Source organism: Hordeum vulgare, chromosome 2H (assembly GCF_904849725.1).
Source record: "Hordeum vulgare subsp. vulgare chromosome 2H, MorexV3_pseudomolecules_assembly, whole genome shotgun sequence".
Taxonomy (NCBI): Eukaryota; Viridiplantae; Streptophyta; class Magnoliopsida; order Poales; family Poaceae; genus Hordeum; species Hordeum vulgare.
Genome location: NC_058519.1, coordinates 134,964,690 through 134,978,316, shown reverse-complemented (window position 1 = coordinate 134,978,316; position 13,627 = coordinate 134,964,690). Strand labels below are relative to the sequence as shown.

At 45.0% G+C, this 13,627-nt stretch overlaps 1 protein-coding gene and 1 long non-coding RNA gene across 2 annotated transcripts; both read left to right on the top strand.

Moving 5' to 3' along the window:
* Window positions 1-997: 997 nt before the first annotated feature.
* LOC123429790 (probable serine/threonine-protein kinase WNK5) lies at window positions 998-3,203 on the top strand. The gene is made up of 2 exons (XM_045113782.1): window positions 998-1,633; window positions 2,529-3,203. Exons 1-2 carry the CDS (start codon window positions 1,028-1,030, stop codon window positions 2,913-2,915), a joined length of 993 nt encoding a protein of 330 aa, XP_044969717.1. The 5' UTR covers window positions 998-1,027; the 3' UTR covers window positions 2,916-3,203.
* Window positions 3,204-6,345: 3,142 nt separating this feature from the next.
* LOC123429789 lies at window positions 6,346-7,180 on the top strand. Its single transcript, XR_006622747.1, has 2 exons — window positions 6,346-6,405; window positions 6,658-7,180. It is a non-coding gene; the product is annotated as an uncharacterized LOC123429789 (long non-coding RNA).
* The last annotated feature ends 6,447 nt before the right edge of the window (window positions 7,181-13,627 follow it).

Genomic DNA, 13,627 nt, shown 5'->3' with positions numbered 1-13,627 from the left:
CTCATCATCTGATGAGATCCCCTCCCCATGCCTCCAACCGTGTGCCAAGCACCGGCAAGAAATTTTGTTTTATAGGGATTTGTTTGCTGATGAATGAATGTATTGAATGTAAGATTGCATTGTTGTAGAGACAGAGAATGGAACACCACCTTTAGTTTGTCATCTGATCCAACATTCTCTACCCCATGAGTGAAATAAGATAACGGTCCATTGATCAATTCACGTAGCCTCTTTGCTTTGCTTTGCTTGTTCCGCTCAATTTCTCATCATGGTAAAATTAACAATAGACGGGTTGATTTCTCAACAAAACAGGATAGGACTGACTACATTAGTTAGTTAGCTTATTATTTTAATAAATTAAAATAATTATAAAAAGATTAAAAGCGTGTGATTTTTTTTTCTCCCGTTGCAACGCACGGGCCCTTTTGCTAGTAAATATAAAAAGCCTAAGGTAAATCGAACCCTTGCAAACGTAGCATTCTTAATATAAATTCCTTTTCTCCTTTTCGAAGGGATCACAGTAGCGGGGCCGGTTGGACCCGTGGTCTAACATGGCAACACACCATATGGGCCAGTTACACCTACCTCGGTTGGCCCTTCCAAACCAATTGGTTAAAAACTGTTAGCCAGATAAGTAAAAGAGAAAAATCAAACGCTACTAAAGAAGGTCAAACCGACGAACTACGTGGGCGCGTGACAATCGGTTTAACAAGTCCGGATCAACGCAGCAACTAGAGTCTACGCGGCGTCGTGAACCAGACGAACCGCCCAGCCGACGGACGCGGCGGCCCCCGATCACACAGCACGCCAACGTGGGTCAGCCCAACAGCCCGTCGGCCCCAAAGCCCGGGCCAAATCCACCCATACATACGCGCACACGTGTAGTACACCGAGCTCGTACCGCAATCGGTTCCTCCCGGTGAAGGCCGCTGCCGCACCGCACAACCCATCTCCCCTATATATAGCGGCCGCCCCGATCGGCCTCAGCTTCGTTCGCTCTCGCCTCCCGCCCGCCCTCGCAATTCGCATGCCCCCAAACCCGACGCCGCCGCGCCGCGCGCAGCAGCACCACCACCACCCACACTCCGTCACCGCCGGCGGCGGCAGGAGGAGCATCGGCACCGGCGGCGGCCAGGAGGCGGCCATGTCGGCGGCGTCCGACGAGGAGGCGTTCCTGGAGGTGGACCCGACGGGGCGGTTCGGGCGGTACGCGGCCGTGCTGGGGCTGGGCTCCGTGAAGAAGGTGTACCGCGGGTTCGACCAGGAGGAGGGCATCGAGGTGGCGTGGAACCGGGTGCGCCTGCGCGCGCTGGCGGAGCGCGACCCCTCCATGGTCGAGCGCCTCCACGCCGAGGTGCGCCTCCTCCGCTCCCTCCACCACGACCACATCATCGGCTTCCACAAGGTTTGGCTCGACCGCGACGCCGGCGTGCTCAACTTCATCACCGAGGTTTGCAACTCGGGGAGCCTCCGCGAGTACCGCGACAGGCACAAGCACGTCTCCCTCAAGGCGCTCAAGAAGTGGGCGCGCCAGATCCTCGAGGGCCTCGACCACCTCCACACCCACGACCCCTGCATCATCCACCGCGACCTTAATTGCAGCAACGTCTTCATCAACGGCAACACCGGCCAGGTAACACCTCTCATCAATCTAATGCATGGCCTCTCCTCGCACAGTTCTTGAATTCAATATCTGCAATTTCCCAAATTATATATTTAGATAGAAGCAGAACTGCGTTATGCTAGACTCTCGCCTTCTCAAGCACGATGCCCTTTCGCATAGTTTATTTTGTTTATTAACCGTTTCTAAAAAAGATTTTAATTTGATCTTGTTTTAATTAATTAGATTGGAATACTCTCCTAGATACTGCATGTATTCTGTTTCTATTAGATTCTGAATTGGGGATAAACACTACTTTCTCAATAGTACTAGCATAGTCTTGTGCCTAAATAGGCAATTTGGGGGTAGAACTGTAGTACGAGATGTAGCTTAGTGCTAAACATAGTTTTTACTTGCTACCTTCTCAATACTATCCTAGTTTTCTTTTTTGGCCTAAATAGGCAATTTGGGGTAGAACAGTACTAGTACCAAGACGTAGTTTAATGCCTGTTGATCTGAACACCGACCCGTGCATTAGGCCCGCGATTAGCGGCGGACGGGAGCCTTTCCTACCTTTTCCGCTTCTTTTCTGTGACGACCTAGCTGTAGGCCTCTGTAGCTCTCCGTGTCTGTGCGTGAGAGAGATATCTAAAGATACATGCTTTCGAATAAAGGAGAAACACAACTGATGCACGTTGAGAGACGCACTTTGTTTTGCTTTCAAACATACATTGCTCAGTCGCACTCTGATCTGTTACGCTAACTTGTTCAGTTGCTTGCATGTTTGCTGCACTTGCATCCACGATTCTACCCCGATCGAGCGCTAGCTGTTAGCTGTTGCTTTCATGATCCTGTGAGTTTATGTTTCGAGTAGTAATAAGTACAGTAATTTGCGTGAGGCTGACGGCTCCGGGGATTATTGGTGCAGGTGAAGATCGGCGACCTCGGGCTGGCGGCGATCGTGGACAAGGACCACACGGCGCACACGATCCTGGGCACGCCCGAGTTCATGGCGCCGGAGCTCTACTCGGAGACGTACACGGAGTCGGTGGACATCTACTCGTACGGGATGTGCGTGCTGGAGATGGTGACGCGGGAGATGCCCTACCGCGAGTGCGAGAGCGTGGTGCAGATCTACCACAACGTCACCAACGGCGTGCCGCCCAACGCGCTCCGCCGCCTCAAGGACCCGGAGATGCGGGCCTTCATCCTGCGCTGCATCGGCAAGCCGCGGAACCGCCCCTCTACCGCCGACCTCCTGCACGACCCTTTCTTTGACGGCATCGACGACGACACCACCGGCACTCTGAGCTAGCGCGCGGCGTCGACCTCGCTGTACACGTGGCGAGGGTGGATTGGATTGGATGTAGTATTAACTTCTTCGTTGTTGTTAATGGTTAGCTAGTAGAAGCGCCATGTATGCTGAGTCCAAATGGTTGTTTGATTTGTGCTCCAGCAAGCAGGCGAGCAAAATTTGTGAAGTTTATGGTCTGGACGGAATTTGTCTTGGCCCAATCTGTATTCTTGAGTAGTATTATTGTTGCATTCCAGTAGTAGTACTCTAGTACTCTCTTCGTTCTTTAATATAAGGTGTATTAATTTTTCAAAAAGTCAAAAAATGTCTATGTTTAACTAAGTTTATAGCAAAATATATAAACATGTAAAGGACTAAAAATACAAAGTATAAAAATATATTTCATGGTTAAGCTAGTGATAATGATTTGGTATTCTAAACATTAATAATTTTTATCAATAAGCTTGGTCAAAGATAGATAAGTTTGACTTTTTTAAAAATAATACACCTTATGTTTAAAAATAGGGGAGTACATTGAAAAGGAAGGCAAAGCGTCATGGCAATTATAATAGCTGTTCACCTGAATACCAAATTAGGAATTAACCAAGTGTGGGCTCTTCAGAACCTTAACGCATTTTGTTTCTATTTTTACATAGAAGAAGACGCGCGCGGACGCGCTAGATGCTACTAGTACATATTTGCTGAGATCTCCAATCCTGCACCGAGCCCTGTTTCTATGTCAGTAGCATCCGACTCGCGCAAGAAACATTTAAATGAGCCAAGGAGAAACTAGGTGTTTCTGAAATAAGCAACAAGCAAATGCTTGCACCCAACTTGTCTTTACTCTCATTTAAAATGGAAAACTTGTTCAGATTGAATTAGTACTCTACTACTCCACCGTCCAACTTTTTTTGCATTGGGAGTTCACGCAAGATGAGACGCTCTTCATGGCTACAAGTGGTGTATATACAGTACCTAAATCAGCTGGAGACGTCTGGAAAGAAAATAACTTGGACGTAGACGGGAGACCCAACTTATCCACTGGATATGGGCACTTTTTTGGGGTTCCCCGAGCGTCGGGAGCATGATGGTCGATGGGGCAACTGACGCTGCATTGCGCACAGGCTGTCCGGCGACCTCACGCGTCCAAGGCCACAGAAATGAGATGGTGCTGTTGGTGCGTCCGTTTGGTGGTGGATGATGGGGCATCGGCGTCGTAGAAGCTGGGGCATTTAGCCAAGTGCACCCTTGCTGTTCAAACAACATCTCCGGGATCTCGCTTCGATTCTGCATCATGGCTTTGGTGTAACAAATTTCCGTTTGTCCTTTTGAAACGCTGACATTCGGTAAGCGCTTACCAATTTCTTTCTTCTTTCTCTTCTCCTTGTGGCGACGGGCCTGTGTTCCGTGGACGCGGCCTTGTAACCAATTTGATTTTTTTCCCCTAACTTTCACAAACTTTTCAAGAAATTTGTGAGTATTTTTTGAAGAAAAAAATAAAGCATAAGAAAAAAGAATAGAAACTACCTAAAAGAAAGCCTGTAAAACAGGTACTGAAAATAATTAAAAATAAGGCAAGAATTTTATAAAAGGTTGCTAAAACCTGGGAAACCAGGAACCAAAACCAAGCTAAATGGGTCGTCGGTGAAAAAAAGTGTAAAAATTGGAAGGCCTGGAACGACAAAAGATCACGTAATATACTCAGCTCGGACTCGGGTATGGAGAGTACGACACCCTCGTGCCATGATGCGCATCTAACGTAAATGGTTAGAGGAGCAGCGCCAAGAGGACCTCATGCGCCAGAGCATCATAGGATGCTCGCCAACATGTTGATGGGCAACATCCTTTTTATTTTCTGTATTTTTTTGAGGGTTTTTATTTTCTATATATGGTTTCAGGAGGCGTCGCATCCAATTTTTGGTTTCGGGCCGGTTTTCCTTTTTCTGTTGTTCTTTTCTTTCCTTAGGTTTTTAATTTTGTTTTTCTGTTTTTATTCATTTTTTGATTTATTTCCTTTCTTGTTTCAGTTCATAGATATTTTTTAAAAATATGGTATTTCTTCAAACTTTTGAACTTTTAATTGTGAATATTTTTTTTCAAATGAGTGAATATTTTCCAAATTCATGAACATTTTTGAATTCGTTAACATGTTTGAATCCCAAATGTTTTTTGAAATTCAAGAACATGTTTTAAAATTCATGGTCATTTTGAACGAATTCATAGCAAAAACTAAATTTGTTCACAAAATTTAAACCAATGAACATTTTTCAAATTCGTGCAAAAATCTAAAAATATGAAGTAAAAAATTTGCTTGCTCTCGCTCTAGAAGTTTTCGTTCGCGGGGCCATGCGTGTAAGAATTTGGACTCGCATCGAGCGACAAATATTAGGACCCAATCTGCAAAGCTTGTTCGACTTGCGAAGTTATCACCATGAAAGGTATAGCTTGAAAAATATTTACTGATTCAATTAAAACAAATTCCTTAAAAATTCAATTAAAATAAATAAATTATAACTCGAGCCAATTCCTGCACACTATCTCTACTATTAAAGCAGGATCGAACGTCGTGATGGTTCAACCAGCTAGATGGTTCGACCTCCCATCCCACCCATCGATCGCATGCAGTAAAAAAAATCGCTAGATCCTGCCGCAGAACGAGTCCACCTTTCCCACCCCTTGTCGCTAGAAAAAAACTGCCACTTTCCCACCCCACCTCTCCCCACCCCTCGTTCCCGATCTCGTCTCTCTCCTTTCAAAAATCATCCCAAATGGCCGCCGCCGCCTCCTTCCTCGCCGCTCCCTCCCCGCTCGCCCGCCGGCCGCGCCCGCGCCATTCCCTCCGCCACCTCGCGCGCGCCGCGGCCGCCAGGCCGTCGACCGGCCCCCTCGCGCCCCCGCCTTGCCGAGCCAGCGGCCGCCAGGCCGCCGACTGGCCCCCTCGCGCCCCGCCTCGCCGAGCCCGCGGAGGCCGCTCCGGGACCTGGCGCTGCGCGACCTGGCGGCGGGCCGCGGGGCCCCTTGTCGTCGCGCTCACCTCCGCCGCGCTGATCCTCAGGGACATCGGGCGCGCATCCGCGTTCGTCATCGCCACGCCGTGGAAGCTGCAGGCCGACGAGCTCGCCACCGTGCGCCTCTTCAAGGACAACACCCCCTCCGTCGTCTACATCACCAACCTCGTCGTCCACATGGCTGATTGCCTCGGCTAGTAAGCTCTTTACCTTTCTCTTCCTTTCCGTCTTAATGTACGGTTCTCTTATTGTTCTGTTTGTTTACTAGCTAATATACAACTTGAACTTGATCTTGATTTCATGGTTATGACCCTGCACTTTTATTGTTGATACATATTATTCCACTATTTTCTTGGTTATATTGTTCTTCTATTTCATGACTCCATGTGATTTCTTCATGGTTTGTGCCAAGTATAGAACATTTTTTTCTCTCAATAATTTTCCAAACACAATGCTGGTTCATATGCCTAGCACCTGCTAACAAAATCTCAGTTATCTGCAAGGTATATCTAATCATTTTGTTTTCCATGATAAAGAAAAGGTATGACCATGGGCTTCTAATATTTCTCTATACATTTGACATTTTGACAGTTCCTCAAAAAAAGTAAATCCATCATTGCTAACATTTAGGAGAAATTATATTTTTCAGTTCCGTAACTATTGTCAGAGTTTTGCACGATTTGTATAAGAAATCTGATAGACTTGTTGTGTTTGTTATGCCCTTCTATACATGGTATTATTATTGTGGTGGATAGGCCAGTCATTGGAGTTGGAGCGTGGTAGATGGGTTGGAGCAGAGCATGGTAGATGGATTGGAGAACAGACCAGGTCATGCAGACAGCTCTAACGGCACATTAGAGTTAACTTTATATTTCTGGCTAACTTGGAGGCTTGGCTGCTTCCCCATCAGTTCACTACTTCTAATTGTTCGAGTGCAGCTGTACTCGAGACAAACACAATCCAGTAAGGTAGTTTGTTCAAATAGATCTCAGATGTTGAATGAAGATTATAAGATGTAGGTTAAATTGAAGGAAATAAGAGAGACTTGCACGTGTACTTATCAGGTTGAATTGGGTTTTGAAAAAATCTCTGAAAGTGAAAACCGTGATATTGATATGTCTGTGATTGATAGTTCATGCGGTGCTGTACAATGCAAGAAGGCGTTGACCGTCTTATATATGTATTGCTGCTCTCTGCCAGAAACCAAATAAATAACACTTCTATGTTGCTGCTCACTGATCGATGCTAAATATATGGCTTGTTCTTGAGGATTGTTTTCACTTTTTGATTCATATGGAATTTGAGGATAAGGATGACACTGGTTTGTTTCTTTCACTAAAATTCTGTCCACCATTAGCTTACCGGCAATACTCTAGATACATGTGAACATGCGAATACATGCTCTTTATGGTTCCATGTTCTTATGTAATAACACTTGATGTGTTTCATCTTCCAACAGTTCAGACACGAGCCTTATGCAACTTCATACAAGTTGCTGACAAGAGCTAGAGGGTTAGGTTTGATATTATTATTTGTTGTATGACTATTTATTCTCATTATGACACACCTTATTTATCTTTTATTGAGTTGCTACATAGTGTCTCTATATTACTTGAAACATAATTATACTGCATACATTTAGTGGATACTATTGTTTGAGTAAAAACAAAATTCAAACTTCTAATTACATACTAGATTTAGATTGTTTCCTTAAAAACCAAGAGTTCTTTTTTTGATGCCTGATTGGCTTTCATTTAGTAAGGGGTGTAGTACAAGGTGTTTCTCAAAAATACAGGGTAGTACAGCTGCATACGTACTGTATGCAGGAAAGAGGAAACACACAGTGGACAAGAACCGAAGCATCTCTAATATGGCTCCCCTGGTCTTTTATATCTGCTGGTTAAAAGTTAAAACCCAAGATATCTTTTGAGGTTCGGAGTAGTTGTTTACTAGAGCAGACTCCAAGAACATTCTGATCACGGGGGGCACCAGGTTCGTTGGTCTCTTCTTGTCCAGGAAACTTGTCCAGGAGGGACACCAGGTCAGTATGTGCATACATTTCTGATAGTACAAAGAATGGCTCCTTAGGCTAAATATGACCTGCATGTTGGAAATATGCCCTAGAGGCAATAACAAATTAGTTATTATTATATTTCTTAGTTCATGATAATCGTTTATTATCCATGCTATAATTGTATTGATTGGAAACACAATACTTGTGTGGATGCATAGACAAAACACTGTCCCTAGTAAGGCTCTAGTTGACTAGCTCGTTGATCAAAGATGGTCAAGGTTTCCTGACCATAGGCAAGTGTTGTCACTTGATAACGGGATCACGTCATTAGGAGAATCACGTGATGGACTAGACCCAAACAAATAGACGTAGCATGTTGATCGTGTCATTTTGTTGCTACTGTTTTCTGCGTGTCAAGTATTTATTCCTATGACCATGAGATTATATAACTCACTGACACCGGAGGAATGCTTTGTGTGTATCAAACGTCGCAACGTAACTGGGTGACTATAAAGATGCTCTATAGGTATCTCCGAAGGTGTTAGTTGAGTTAGTATGGATCAAGACTGGGATTTGTCACTCCGTGTGACGGAGAGGTATCTCGGGGCCCACTCGGTAATACAACATCACACACAAGCCTTGCAAGCAATGTAACTTAGTGTAAGTTGCGGGATCTTGTCAAGAGACTTGCCGGTAAACGAGATTGAAATAGGTATGCGGATACTGACGATCGAATCTCGGGCAAGTAACATACCGAAGGACAAAGGGAATGACATCCGGGATTATATGAATCCTTGGCACCGAGGTTCAAACGATAAGATATTCGTAGAATATGTAGGATCCAATATGGGCATCCAGGTCCCGCTATTGGATATTGACCGAGGAGTCTCTCGGGTCATGTCTACATAGTTCTCGAACCCGCAGGGTCTGCACACTTAAGGTTCGACGTTGTTTTATGTGTATTGGAGTTATATGGTTGGTTACCGAATGTTGTTCGGAGTCCCGGATGAGATCACGGACGTCACGAGGGTTTCCGGAATGGTCCGGAAACGAAGATTGATATATAGGATGACCTCATTTGATTACCGGAAGGTTTTCGGAGTTACCGGGAATGTACCGGGAATGACGAATGGGTTCCGGGAGTTCACCGGGGGGGGGGGGGGGGGGCAACCCACCCCGGGGAAGCCCATAGGCCTTGAGGGTGGCACACCAGCCCTTAGTGGGCTGGTGGGACAGCCCAAAAGGGCCCTATGCGCCAAGAAGGAAAAATCAAGAGAAAAGAAAAAAAAGGAGGAGGTGGGAAGGAAGGGAAGGACTCCCTCCCACCAAACCAAGTCCAACTCGGTTTGGGGGGGGGGGAGTCCTCCCCCCTTGGACTCGGCCGCCCCCTTGGGGCTCCTTGAGCCCCAAGGCAAGGTCCCCTCCCTCCCACCTATATATACGGAGGTTTTAGGGCTGATTTGAGACGACTTTTCCACGGCAGCCCGAACACATACCTCCACGGTTTTTCCTCTAGATCGCGTTTCTGCGGAACTCGGGCGGAGCCCTGCTGAGACAAGGTCATCACCAACCTCCAGAGCGCCGTCACGCTGCCGGAGAACTCTTCTACCTCTCTGTCTCTCTTGCTGGATCAAGAAGGCCGAGATCATCGTCGAGCTGTACGTGTGCTGAACGCGGAGGTGCCGTCCGTTCGGTACTAGATCGTGGGACTGATCGCGGGATTGTTCGCGGGGTGGATCGAGGAACGTGAGGACGTTCCACTACATCAACCGCGTTCACTAACGCTTCTGCTGTACGATCTACAAGGGTACGTAGATCACTCATCCCCTCTCGTAGATGGACATCACCATGATAGGTCTTCGTGCGCGTAGGAAATTTTTTGTTTCCCATGCGACGTTCCCCAACAGTGGCATCATGAGCTAGGTTCATGCGTAGATGTCTTCTCGAGTACAACACAAAAGTTTTTGTGGGAGGTGATGTGCGTTTTGCTGCCCTCCTTAGTCTTTTCTTGATTCCACGGTATTGTTGGATTGAAGCGGCTTGGACCGACATTACTCGTACGCTTACGAGAGACTGGTTTCATCGTTACGAGTAACTCCGTTGCTCAAAGATGACTGGCAAGTGTCGGTTTCTCCAACTTTAGTTGAATTGGATTTGACCGAGGAGGTCCTTGTATAAGGTTAAATAGCAATTCATATATCTCCGTTGTGGTGTTTGCGTAAGTAAGATGCGATCCTACTAGATACCCATGGTCACCACGTAAAACACGCAACAACAAAATTAGAGGACGTCTAACTTGTTTTTGCAGGGTATGCTTGTGATGTGATATGGCCATTGATGTGATGTGATATATTGGATGTATGGGATGATCATGTTGTAATAGATAATATCGACTTGCACGTCGATGGTACGGCAACCGGCAGGAGCCATGGGGTTGTCTTTAAACTAACGTTTGTGCTTGCAGATGCGTTTACTATTTTGCTAGGATGTAGCTTTAGTAGTAATAGCATGATAGTAGCACGACAACCCCGATGGCGACACGTTGATGAAGATCATGATGATGGAGATCATGGCGTGACGCCGGTGACAAGAAGATCGTGCCGGTGCTTTGGTGATGGAGATCAAGAAGCACGTGATGATGGCCATATCATGTCACTTATGAATTGCATGTGATGTTAATCCTTTTATGCACCTTATTTTGCTTAGAACGACGGTAGCATTATGAGGTGATCCCTCACTAAAATTTCAAGACGAAATTGTGTTCTCCCCGACTGTGCACCGTTGCTACAGTTCGTCGTTTCGAGACACCACGTGATGATCTGGTGTGATAGACTCAACGTTCACATACAACGGGTGCAAAACAGTTGCGCACGCGGAACACTCGGGTTAAGCTTGACGAGCCTAGCATGTGCAGACATGGCCTCGGAACACATGAGACCGAAAGGTCGAGCATGAATCGTATAGTTGATATGATTAGCATAGAGATGCTTACCACTGAAACTATTCTCGACTCACGTGATGATCGGACTTGAGATAGCGGATTTGGATCATGTACCACTCAAATGACTAGAGAGATGTACTTTTTGAGTGGGAGTTCTTAAGTAATATGATTAATTGAACTAATTGTCATGAACATAGTCTAATGGTCTTTGCGAATTACGATGTAGCTTGCGCTATAGCTCTACTGTTTTTATATGTTCCTAGAGAAAATTTAGTTGAAAATTGATAGTAGCAAACTTTGCAGACTGAGTCTGTAAAACCGAGGATTGTCCTCATTGCTACGCAAAAGGCTTATGTCCTTAATGCACCACTCGGTGTGCTGCACCTCGAGCGTCGTCTGTGGATGCTATGAACATCCGACATACACGTTTCTGATGACTACACGATAGTTCAGTGCAAAATACTTAATGGCTTAGAAGCAAGGCGCCGAAAACGTTGTAAAACGTCACGGAACATAAGTGATGTTCTAAAGAGATGAAATTGTGATTTCATGCTTGTGCCCTTGTTAAGAGGTACGAGACCTCCAACAAGATTCTTTGTCCACAAAGTAAAGGAGAAAAGCTCAATCGTTGAGCGTGTGCTCAGATTGTCTGAGTACGACAATCACTTGAATCAAGTGGGAGTTAATCTTCCAGATGAGATAGTGATGCTTCTCCAAAGTCACTGCCACCAAGCTGTGAGAGCTTCGTGATGAACTATAACACATCAATGATAGATACAATGATCCTTGAGCGATTCGCGATGTTTTGACACTGCGAAAGTAGAAATCAAGAAGGAGCGTCAATAGTTGATGGTTTGTAAAACCACTAAGTTTCAAGAAAGGCAAGGGCTAGAAGGGATACTTCGTGAAACGGCAAAACAGTTGCTGCACTAATGAAGAGACCCAAGATTAAAACCCAAACCCGAGACTAAGTGCTTCTGTAATGAGGGGAACAGTCACTGAGGCGGAGCAACTCTAGATACTTGGTAGATAAGAAGGCTGGCAAAAGTCGAAAGAAGTGTATATGATATACATGATGTAGATGTGTACTTTACTAGTACTCCTAGTAGCACGAGGATATTGGATACCGGTTCGGTTGCTAAGTGATTAGTAACACGAAATGAAAGCTATGACATAAACGGAGACTAGCTAAAGGCAAGGTGACGATACGTGTTGGAAGTGTTTCCAAGGTTTATATGATCAAACGTCGCACGCTCCCTCTACCATCGGGATTGGTGTTAAACCTAAATAATTGTTATTTGGTGCTTGCGTTAAGCATGAACATGATTGGATCGTGTTTATTGCAATACGATTATTCATTTAAAGAGAATAATGGTTACTCTATTTTCTTGAATAATCACCTTCAATAGTTTATTGAATCTCGATCGTAGTGTTACACATGTTCATGATATTGGTGCCAAAAGATACGAGTTGATGATGATAGTACCACTTACTTGTGGCACTGCCGCTTGAGTCATGTTAGTATAAATTGCATGAAGAGGCTCCATGCTGATGGATCTTTGTACTCACCTGATTTCGAATCACTAGTGACATGCATATCATACCACATGAGCAAGGCCTTGTTTTCATTGAGATGAAATAAGATAGTAACTTGTTGGAAGTGATACATTTTGATGTATGCAGTCCAATGGGTGCTGAGGCATGCAGTGGATATCATTATGTTCTTACTTCACTGACAACTTGAGTAGATGCAGGAGTATTTACTTAATGTATCACAAGTCTGAAATATTGAAAAGTTCAATTCCATTTCAGAGTGAAGTTCGTCATAACAAGAGGATAAACTGTCTACGATATGATCATAGAAATGAATATCTGAGTTACGAGTTTTGGTACGCAGTTAAGACAATGTGGAAATTGTTTCACAGTTCATGCCACCTGGAACATCATAGTGTGATGATGTGTCTGAACGTCATAGCCATGCACTATTTGGTATGGTGCATGCTATGATGTCTCTTATCGAATTACCACTATCGTTTATGGGTTATGCATTAGAGACAACCGCATTCACTTTAAATAGGGCACCACGTATTTCCGTTGAGATGACACAGTATAGACTGAGGTTTAGAGAAATCTAAACTGTCGTTTCTTGAAAGTTTGGGGCTTCGACACTTATGTGAAAAAGTTTCAGTCTGATAAGCTCGAACCCAAAGCGGATAAATGCATCTTCATAGGATATCCAAAACAGTTGGGTACATCTCCTATCTCAGATCCGAAAGCAAAGTGTTTGTTTCTAGAAACGGATCCTTTCTCGAGGAAAGGTTTCTCTCGAAAGAATTGAGTGGGAGGGTGGTAAAACTTGATGAGGTTATTGAACCATCACTTCGACCAGTGTGTAGCAGGGCGCAGGAAGTTGTTCCTGTGGCGCCTACACCAATTGAAGTGGAAGCTGATGATGGTGATCATCGAGCATCGGATCAAGTTACTACAAGCCTCGTAGGTTGACAAGGTTGCGTACTACTACAGAATGGTACGGTAACACTGTCTTGGAGGTCATGTTGTTAAGCAACAGTGAACCTACGAGTTATGGAGAAAGCAATGGTGGGCCCGGATTCCGACAAATGGCTGGAAGCCATGAAATCCGAGGGAGGATCCATGTATGAAAACAAAGTGTAGACTTTGGAAGAACTACTTGATGGTTAGAGGACTATTGAGTAAAGATGGATCTTTAAAAGGAAGACATGCGATGATAGTGATAAGTCACTATTAAGAA